The sequence below is a fragment of the Chaetodon auriga genome, chromosome 22, assembly GCF_051107435.1.
Source record: "Chaetodon auriga isolate fChaAug3 chromosome 22, fChaAug3.hap1, whole genome shotgun sequence".
Classification (NCBI taxonomy): domain Eukaryota; kingdom Metazoa; phylum Chordata; class Actinopteri; order Chaetodontiformes; family Chaetodontidae; genus Chaetodon; species Chaetodon auriga.
The window spans coordinates 13,774,482-13,784,636 of NC_135095.1; the positions used below are offsets into that span (position 1 = coordinate 13,774,482).

The 10,155-nt window shown below is 46.1% G+C and overlaps 1 protein-coding gene across 1 annotated transcript; it reads left to right on the top strand.

The window, feature by feature from the left end:
* Nucleotides 1-746: 746 nt before the first annotated feature.
* On the top strand, nt 747-8,945 carry btg1 (B-cell translocation gene 1, anti-proliferative). Its single transcript, XM_076721896.1, has 2 exons — nt 747-1,178; nt 4,530-8,945. Exons 1-2 carry the CDS (start codon nt 1,034-1,036, stop codon nt 4,931-4,933), a joined length of 549 nt encoding a protein of 182 aa, XP_076578011.1. The 5' UTR covers nt 747-1,033; the 3' UTR covers nt 4,934-8,945.
* Nucleotides 8,946-10,155: the final 1,210 nt, after the last annotated feature.

A 10,155-nucleotide genomic window follows, 5' to 3' on the forward strand; every position in this document is an offset into this window, starting at 1 on the left:
ACCCTTTTCTGACATGTTAGAGATCAAACAACCAATCGAGACCAAGCAACTAATCAAGAGCAGACAACTAATTGACATTATTCGAGAAAGTAATTGACAGATTAATCAACAATGAAAGTAATCATTAGCTGCATTCATACAATTCGAAACCTATTCATGAAGGATACCTATCCTCTCTTTATCCTTTGCAAACTGTTTTAAGATATAATTCTTCTGTTTCATATATCGACCATCCATTTTGCAGACTCTAGGTAAACCAAGGCCAGTGTATCTTTTAGTATTTCATACACAAGTCAAACAGAAATCAGACATGTTCTGTTGTTCCTAAACCACTGAGAAACTGGATTTTTGGATAAGCAAACAACATATAACTGTGTGGGCCTACAGCAATGCACTGTCTGTACAATAAGCTAAAGTAGCGTAGTTTCAGTGTATCCTATTACTAAAAGCTGCTCCGAGATCATGCGCGTTTTTCTTTGTTGTCGTTTGCTTTTGTTTCCTTTTCTCTCTTTTTTTTCACCCCCCGTATTTCCGACAGCCTGTAAACGCAGCGTGGTTTCATGCTGCGTACCTCTGTTTATTTTCAGCGCGGTGACGTGAACGCCGCACTCCTCCTATATGTGGCTCGTCAGACGGAGGCCGGCTCGTGATTGGTAGACTGTTGTTGCTGTAGCAGCCTGCGTCGAGGCTGTGGGGAGGTGGGGGGACTATATAAATCAGCTCCCCCACTCTCGAGTCTCACTCTGGAGGAGGAAAGTCAGTAGGGAGGGTTGGACAACGTGGCACCAAGGGACCCCCCCTCCAACCCCCTGTATTTACCAATAACAGGCGTCTGTTTCCCAGCACTGAACCGTCCTGGCTACACGGACTCCCTCTGAAAAGACAAAAAACCTTCCCTCTACCTCGACTAATAAATGCCAAGAGACACAACACGGCAGATAAGGATCGCTGCTCAGAAGTGGAGACGAACAGTCGGACAAACACGTCGAGAAAAACAACAAACACGAGCGGACCGTCGCCGTCGCCTTTCTCAATGCATACCCTTTGTGCCCGGGGAACCATGAAACCAGAGATCAACGCCGCCGTCGGATTTCTGTCGAGATTTCTGAGGGTAAAAGGACACGTAAACGATCGACAGGTCCAAACATTCAGCCAAAGCTTACAGGACATTTTGGCAGGTAAGAAACCCACAAAATCCTCCACTTACACTCACCAAACGCTCTTAAAATGCCTCACATCTCACCCCGCAGCTCCACGTGTTGCTTTCAGGTTTTCTTCGAGCTTTTAGTGCTTAAATTCGGTTCGAGAGCGAGTCCGAAGAAGCCTCTCTTTGTTCTCCCAACTATCACTATCAGCGACACCAACGCGCAGCGCCGTTTGCGCACGTCACGGAGGGGCAAAACGGCGTCGAAGTGTACACACGGCGATGGTGGAGGGCCGTACGTCGACGATTAAAGTGATATGAATCGTGTATTTTTGATAAAAAGGGCGAATAAAGCGCTTAGACGAGTTACTTTGTTTGGATGAAGAGGGGGGGAGGGGGTGGAAACAGACGCTTGGCTCGAACAAGGAAGTGCGCCTCGGTCGATAAGAGCTCTCAGAGAACTCAGCAAAACAGCCCCCAGTGAGCGCCATTACGTAATGCTCCGGATGAAAACGGTTAATAACAAAGACATGTTCGATTTTAGGCCGAACTTAAGCACCGGAAGTGCAAATATATACAACTCTTGTACGTACCAATTTGGACACAATACCAGGCATCCGAAACGCCATAATTTGTGACCTTTGTGTGCTTCATTGTTGAGTCGATGCATACAGTTTATTATTAAATTTTGAGCCTGTGGCCACATGTCCCATTCATTTAAGTGGCATGAACACACCACGCTAGTACAGTACAGGTGTTGGTCTAATCACTTTTATAGTGTATTCAGAGCAGAGTGCTGCTCTGATTTCCTGCTGTAAACACATTCCAGTCCGAGGGCTCTAAAGCTGCCTTACATCTGCCTCACTCCGTCCCCTGAGCACATACAGCCGATGACCTACATTTCCTACATAAGGAGCTCACTTGTGCTAAGGCACGTCTGTTTCGTCTTCAGTGACACACAGGAGCCCCAGCAAAACAAAGGAGCTTATCAGCAGCGTGTTGAATGATGTGCATTGCTGAGGAAGAGCAGGTCTTTTGGTTGTTGCACACCTTGAGCGAGATTTCCCTGAAATGGCGTCTGCGAGGGTGTTTGTAAACAGACAAAAGTTGGGATTGAATGGAGTCGGCTGGGAGGCCTTTGTGTGGGGGATGGGATGTTTTGGTGGGAGCCTATAGGAGGACGTTAAAGACGGGGGCAGCGCAGCCGAATTGGGGAGGGAGCTGAGGGGAAGTCCACTGTAATGCTCGAGCTAACCTACTCCAAAACCGATATATCAAAGTGATGTGTGGGCTGTGGTTTATTCTAATCCAAGTCTAAGTAGAATTAAGAGAGGTTTCATTTTGAGTACACGGCAAGTGTGTGGAAACAAAAGTGAGCGTGTGGTTGGACCCTGCAGGGCCAGCCAGAGCTCTTTTGTGCCTGGAAATCACAATCACCCACCATTGTGTCTGCACGCTGCCTCGCTCCCCTTGTTTGTGCTGAGCGAGGGGAAGTGGTGAAATTGGCCCCGATGACCAGATTCAAACCACGATAGTTGCCTAATTGCAATGAGCGAGATTTAGATTCTTCTGGTTTATTAGCAGCAGTGGAGAATGGCTTCAAGTGGTAAATACCTAAGTATTTCTAGTGTTTCAGGGTCAGCTCTGTTGAATAAACAACCCAGTTTTATTAAACCCGTTAGGTTAAGCGCACACTCGCCTGCTTACTTTTCCGTTTCCCGTTTCCTCCCCCCTCCCTGCCTCCTGTATGCCCTCGTTTTTAAGAATAGGCCCGTCGAGCTGATCCCTTCCCAGCTGCTCCAGGGTTTGTAGGTGGCTGCCTTTGTGGCTCAGTCTGAGGCTGAAAGGCCATCCAGCCCCTTGTGCTCTTTCGTGAGTGCCAGCCCCTCCATTAACTCGGCAGTATACAGCCTTCTGCGATAAGACACAGGGGAGGAGGGGTGGGGGTTGTTATTATCCTGCCGATGCATACAGGTGGCCTCCGGGTCCCAGCTCGAGTGCTGGCCTACTTCACTTACCCTGTTTTTCACTGGCCACAATGAAATTAGCATCAATGGGAAGTCATGAATGAATGAGCTGTGTTCAAGAAAACTATGGGTACATTAGAATATGAAAGAAAACTGAACAAATTTAAAGACATTTTAAACTATCCAGCTCTCCTAGAAAACACCGAGTGGTCTTCTTATACCTTAAGTGAACTCTCAGTAAAAGAATGAGCCATATTTCACTTCCTCGTACAGCCAAAAGTCAGGCGGCCAACAGTCTCCTCTTCCTGTCATCATCTTGACCACTAAAATGCCTGAAGCATTCTGCGAGTGGCGTCACTCTGAATCACCAGTTTCGCTGCACTTAGAAAACTTCCACACAGACGAGAGGTAAAGAAGAAAAATAGGAGCCTCTCCCTTTAAGAGGCGGAGCCCGGTATCCCAGATGGCTGGCCGGGACTTCGACACTTTTGGTGTTTTTGTTCAGCCAGTCATGGGAGACTTTGTGACACTGATGACGGCCAGGGGGAGGGATTGTGCAATTCGATGGGCCTCTTTTTGTCACGTACGCCCAGGGAGCCGCTGGCCGCCTGTTTATGGCCGCTTATCAGGCCCGTAACAGGTGGTGATGTTTTTCTTTGCTTTCTTGTTCTTCTGTACACGACTACGCCCTGGACTTTAGTGTAAACAGGAACACTGTGTACATTTTCTCAATAAGATAGAGGCTCAGTCTGGCATTTGTAAATCATCCACACAAGGGATCCATGTGCACAGTGATATTAAATAGCATATAAAGTGTTTCCCCTACCAGTTTTTTTTCTTCTGCTTGCTATATTATAATGTATATGATGATATGTCACATCTTGTCTTGTTTTAAACCAAAGTGGCCTACTTGCAAAAAAAAGCAACATCTGAGATTAACTACTTTTCTTAATCATTAAGCCTTACTCTTGTTTAACATTTGGAGACGACCCAAATGTTAAATAAGTTTTAGCATGCAGTAATGTTTTGTGTGAGATTAAGTTTATATGACCGTGTAGGCAGATTTTATTCATGTGTAGTACTATAATAAATAATGGTTCATCACACATTAGGCCTTGGATCTTGGATCTTTATTTCCTTCCCATCTTTATATAAATAGTTTTTACAGCCATATTATGTTTACTAAGTCACATGGACTTATCTAACACAAAGTACAGTCTGTCTACTCTCTGCTTCGACCTTTGTTCAACCTTGCATCACTCAGTGTTTCTGCTACTCAGCACTCAGTGATACCGCTCTGTTTGTCCCCCCTTCTCTGGGTCTTAATCGGTGCATGTGATGAGATTCTGCCCACATTAGCAGTCTGATTTTGTTCCATGGCTAAAACTTTTTCTCCTTCCTGTCCTCTTTCCCTGCAGAGCAATACAAGCACCACTGGTTCCCAGACAGGCCCTGCAAGGGTTCGGGTTACCGCTGCATCCGCATCAACCACAAGATGGACCCACTGGTGGGGCAGGCGGGCCAGCGCATCGGCCTGACCATCCAGCAACTCTACCTGCTGCTGCCCAGTGAGCTCACGCTGTGGGTGGACCCTTTCGAGGTGTCCTACCGCATCGGCGAGGACGGCTCCATCTGTGTCCTGTACGAGTCGCAGCCCTGCCCCCCAGGAACGCCGGCAATAGCCGCCGCCGGCCCCCCCTCAGGAAACAGCGGGCCGATGAGCCCCATGGTGGACAGTCACATCAGCTGCAAGGAGGAACTGATGGTGCTGGGCAGAACCAGTCCCTCCAAAGCCTACAATATGATGACTGTGTCCAGCTAAAGAGGCACACCGTCACCCCGGCCTACTTTTGTTCAGGGTCACGCCGTGGCTGGTCATGTCACATGACCAGATCAGGGTGAGCCTTTTTAAAGCTAAGAATATGAAATGAAATAGTGAAAGAAGAAAAAAGCAAAAGAAAAAAAAAGCAGAGGATGTGGCCTATCGTCCAGGTGATGGAAACCTTGTAGGTTTGATATTTTTTACCCCCTCTCCCCATTATCATCTGTTCTGTTGTGTCATTGGATCAGCTGGGCACTCCGTTTTTCTAGGAGAGGCTTTGTGGAAATGGAACTGTTGGGGCAGCTAAACCAACCAACCAACCAACCAGGAACCCCCATGGAGACTGGCTCCACCTATTCCCCCCCTCGACTGTAAACAGCATGGCGATCAGCTCCATCTCTGAAGGGGCTATCATTGACTTTGCACTTTTCTTACTTGTGGTTACTATGGGTACATGTTCAACACACCACCGCAAAACACCAAAACCTAAATTGTAAGGAATTTTTACAAGGAACTACCCCTCGAATTTCAAAATCCAGAGGTTATTCAGTTTGCTATTTTTCATTTGTTTTGTTTCCTGGGTGGGGGGGGAGGAAGTTGTGGTTTAGACCGAGCCTTTTGCCATCCAAGCTCAAGGTAAAGAAACACCCAATGAGAGCATCTCTATTTTCTATATAAAAAACCCTTTTTGGACCACAGGGAATTAGCTTTCTTTATCTTGTAGCTGGAAAAGAGGCTGTCAGTCTTGCCCTCCTCCCCTTCTACCATCAACACCGAGCTTCAGAAACCCTCATCTCAGCCTGTATGTAAGTGCAAGTGGAATGTGTTGTGACACCTGTTACCTATGGATACCAGTGTGTCCTGTTGCACTGTCACCCTCCCATCACCCATGTATGTGTAGCTTTCCAGGGGAAGGGCAGGGGACCAGTCTCCTCCTCCCGCCCCCTCCCCTTAGTTAATGAATGTTGGTGAAATTCACAATCAAGTTCCTGTGTTGTTGATTTTTTTTTTTTTGCCCCCCCTTTCCTTCCTCCACTTTGTCATCTCCTGCATCACCAAAATTCAATGTGTAGCAAAGGGTTATTTTACCCCGTTATTGGTCTTGTGGCCCTGTTAGGATTGACATTGAATGCACTTTGACGTTAGATTGTGTGGGATGTGTACTTTTTAGAGAAAATCGCCTGCATTCCATCCATTCGAATGTCACCTTTTCACACCGTTTTTATTGCCCTCCTCATTTTTAGCCGTTTTGTTCATACTGTAGCTCCCATGTTAGGATAGACTGATGTCTATTAGATCGGGAGTGTGCGACTCTGGATTTCAAAACCATTTTTTTTACACTGTATTTGTGAACATTTCAGAGCTGTTGATTTCTAGGTGGAGAGAATTACTGGTGGTATGTTAGATACGTTCTGTCATCCGTTCATATGGCACTATTCGCTCTGGCAGGATGCAGAGCTAAGCTGTCTCCCCCTCAGACACACACAGATGGCGATTTGTGTTGCCGATAGAGAAAACAAGTTAGTCTGAAAGGTCTGGACTAAGTGATGACTGTGTGAGACTTTGGCCAAAGGGAGGTCTGGAGCACCGACTGTTCAGAGATTAATTTTAACTTGAATTTAAAAACAACACCAGGCCTTGTCAGCCTTCTGTTTTCATTTACATTAGCTATTTTCAAGGTCTTGTAAAAGGTCCTTATGTGTGCATTGGAGGTGCATTGCCTTACGGAGACCTCATTGTCATGAATTACGAGCCATTCGTGATTTTTAAGCTAACATCAGGCTTATGTGAGCCAGCCTGGTTCAACTTGCTGCCCGGACCTTCACCGGAGGCGTCCACTTTCCAGCCTGGCAGCGTCAGATCCCCGCCCCACGCCCCTCCTGGTGTGTGTGGGGAGGTTAGAGTGCCTCAAGTGCCACATATCAGCCCTCAGCTCAGACCTCCTGTTCAGCCAAAAGCAAGCCAGCATGCTGCTAGCTGACCCCCTGTGGATGCAGGTAGACTTAATGTGACACATATCATCATCCATCACCGTGGGGAGCTGGGTAAGGAAGGCAGGGGTGGGGGAACTGGTGTGAGAGAGGAGGGGGGCCAGGGCCGGACTGTATTTGTCCAGGGCAGCTAAAATCCCTCCAGCCCCCTCCTCTGGACTTATTCAACATCCCCCACCCTGACCAGAAGCCCTCGACCCTCCCTCGGCAGTGATGGATAAAAACAAATCTAGAAAAAAAAACCAGCACACGCGCTTGGCGTGCTCAAGCTGCACTAGGGGGGCTAGTGAGAGACGAGGAAACATGGATCAAAGATGAAGAATTGAGGGTACTAGGCCATTGTTTTCTGTTTTCATCTCACTGGATTGCGCTGCACTTGATTACTGAGTTTGAGTAGCGACTTTGTTTACATGCATATGAAAGGATGTGATGGCTGTCTGACGTACCCCCACTTTGCTCCTGGTTCTGGGGCTGAGCGGTTAAGAGCAAGCTGGAACAGATGCCGGGGTGGCTTCGGGCATCGTCCGGGCCTTAGCCGCTGGCCAAATCTGTCACGGCAGGCTGGTTCACCGCTCATCACCAGACCTATGGGTGTTTAAGCTCCCCTAAGCCTGAGAGGATCATGGGTAATAGAGCTACAGCCTTTGACGCACTGCAACCCCCTAACCCCTCTCCCCTGCTCTCTGCTGATACTCCCTTCAGCAATCTGTGAAAAGCAGTGATTCCATGTTGGCCAGATGGAGAGGAGCTCGCTGGGATGGGAGCCCAGAGCTTTGGTTTCCATGGTGGACAGCAGTTTTCAAATCATGCTGCTCCATTATAGCTTTTTGTATGTCACGTGACAAGATGTTATGAGATTGGTCTATATTTCGGATGCGAGATGATCGTCTCGTCTCACTTTTCTCTAGGTGTATTTTATGGTCACACTGGTAGATTTTCCCATCTTTCCACTCTGCCATCCCCATTTTTCTCCTCTTCATCCTCTTTTTAAAGAGGATTTTTAGTCTGGTAATCTAACCCACTTTTAACAGGCCTTGTTTTTAGAGCAACGAAAATTGAAAAAAATTCAACCCAAATCCCCTTTCGACACCTTCTCAACTGTACTACCACCACCGCCCAAAATGGTTTAAGTCCTCAGTAATGTTGATTATTTCAATGGCATCCATTCAGCTTGTGCGCACATAGGTTACAGAACTGTCGCAAGAGTGCTTTGAGTAGTCAGAGGTAAAATAGCACATAAAATGCACTAAATATGTCAAGTTGAAGTTGTGTGACATTTTTTTTTGAGACGCGAGGAGTCTCTCCTGGAATGTATTGCCAAACTCAGGCCTCGGACATTCAATAAATACCCTTGTGGAAAAGTTGTGCATGTTAAGACATGAAGCAGGAAGGGAACAGCAGTTTTGTTGTTGTCGTCGTCAAAATTGTCATTGATTAGTTGAATTATTGCCACTTTCACATTTGAGGTGTTTTACATATTGTAGAATGTATTGTAACTGTACAACAAATGGTAGAGTACATAACATTACACATGGGAAGTGCCAATAATTGCTATCCTGAGGTGTTTTTAGATGTATTCCTTTTTGTATTTCATCTTTTAACATGGATAACGCTTTTCGTAAGTGAAGCCATTTGTGATGGGAGTGTTGGCAAGGACCAAAGTTGTTTTGGTAAAAAATATTAGTTTCCATGATCTGTAAGTGTAGACGTATCCTTTGTTTTTGATTTTTTTTTTTGTCTTTTCTTTTCATTTTTTTCTCTTTTTTTTCTATTTACCTACAAAACCAGAAAATAGACAAAAAAATCTGAGCTTACCCAAGAAGAAAAGCTGTCTATCTTGTGATCTCATGTCAGTACATCTTTATCGTGTTCAGTTTCTTTTCCTTGGGTATGTTGTGATGAACTGCTGTAAATTTGTACAGTTCATGTAAATTGATTGTGCGGAAGTTGTACAGATTTCTATATTTTGGAAGAAAAGTTTTTTTTCTCTGTAATAAAAGATTTCCTATCTTGGCATCATATCCCCTGTGAGCTGTGTCATTATTTACTCAGCATTCAGTATAAATGATTACCCTTCTAAATCAAAGGCAGGCATTAATCATGAAATTCCATAATGAATGCTTTTACTTTGCACTTTATGGCTGAGCTGGAGGATCTTGGACTGTATCTTGTACATAAAAAGAGTGACACAAACCTAAAAGATGATGTTTTGGCTGCACTGGGGCCCAGATTGGAATCTGAGTGAAGTCTTTGAGGACTGAGAGGGCCATCTGTGCCAGAAGGACTGGAGATGGGATAAGTCAGCAATTCTCCTGCCTCACCAGCGTTCATCCTATAAGAACATGATCTTACTACCAGCTCTGTTGTGTAAATTTGATAAAGGGAGCCATGATTTCTGCTTAAACTGTGAAACACAAACGCGCAAACTGAGAATCTGCTTCACTGGGATGCATGTCAGTAATGTTGATGTAGCTCCATATTTTGGGAATAACTGTGGAACATTTCGTAAGCCCTTTGCTGCTTTCCCTTAAAAGGACTGCTGCCTGCCGTGATCGGCAAATCCAATCACTTCCAGTCCAAATGCACATGATTTTTTTTGTGCACATTTGGAATAAAACCCGGCGTTCCATTCTCCGTCCAAGTGGAGCTGCCTGTGCTTTCACCTCCTAAATGATAGGATGCAACAGACGGTGCCGTTAGCAAGGATTCTCTCAAAAACTCCCCCAAAAAAGTGCTAACTCTGCCAGGGCAGTGATACGCACAATACCGCTGCACCCGCACCAGCTGACTCTGCAAAACCCAGAGTTTGGATTAAGACTGCAATCCTTTGCAGCACTCTGAATCCCCCAGGTTGCTTAGCAGCAGGCAGAAAAAGAAAAACATTTGGCTCGTTTGGACACACAGACAAAGGAGGGAACGAGAAGAGCTGGTTTAGCAGGAGCCGAGGGTGCAGGGGTGGAGGGCACCGACGGGGAAGGTGACCGGGCTTGTGTTTAAGTCAGGCTTTACCTCTCCAAACACTGGCGAGCAGGCCTCAGCAGCTGGGGAGTGTGGGTACTGTAGTCTGTCAGTGTGAAACACAAGGCAATTTTAATGCAGCATACTGTTAACTTTCCCGATTCGATCTCTGTGGAAGCAGGTCAAAGACTCCCAGGGTGTGTCAGACTGTACGGCCCAGCGTGGTTCCCTTTGTATGAAAATATCATCTGGGTGGAAATGAATAAAAGAACA

What these genes read in the sequence shown, in the direction of transcription:
- btg1 (XM_076721896.1), top strand. Translation starts at nt 1,034, where the DNA reads ATGCATACCCTTTGTGCCCGGGGAACCATGAAACCAGAGATCAACGCC. An exon ending in CTTACAGGACATTTTGGCAG is followed by an intron (nt 1,179 to 4,529) that starts GTAAGAAACCCA and finishes CTTTCCCTGCAG; the next exon opens with AGCAATACAAGCACCACTGG.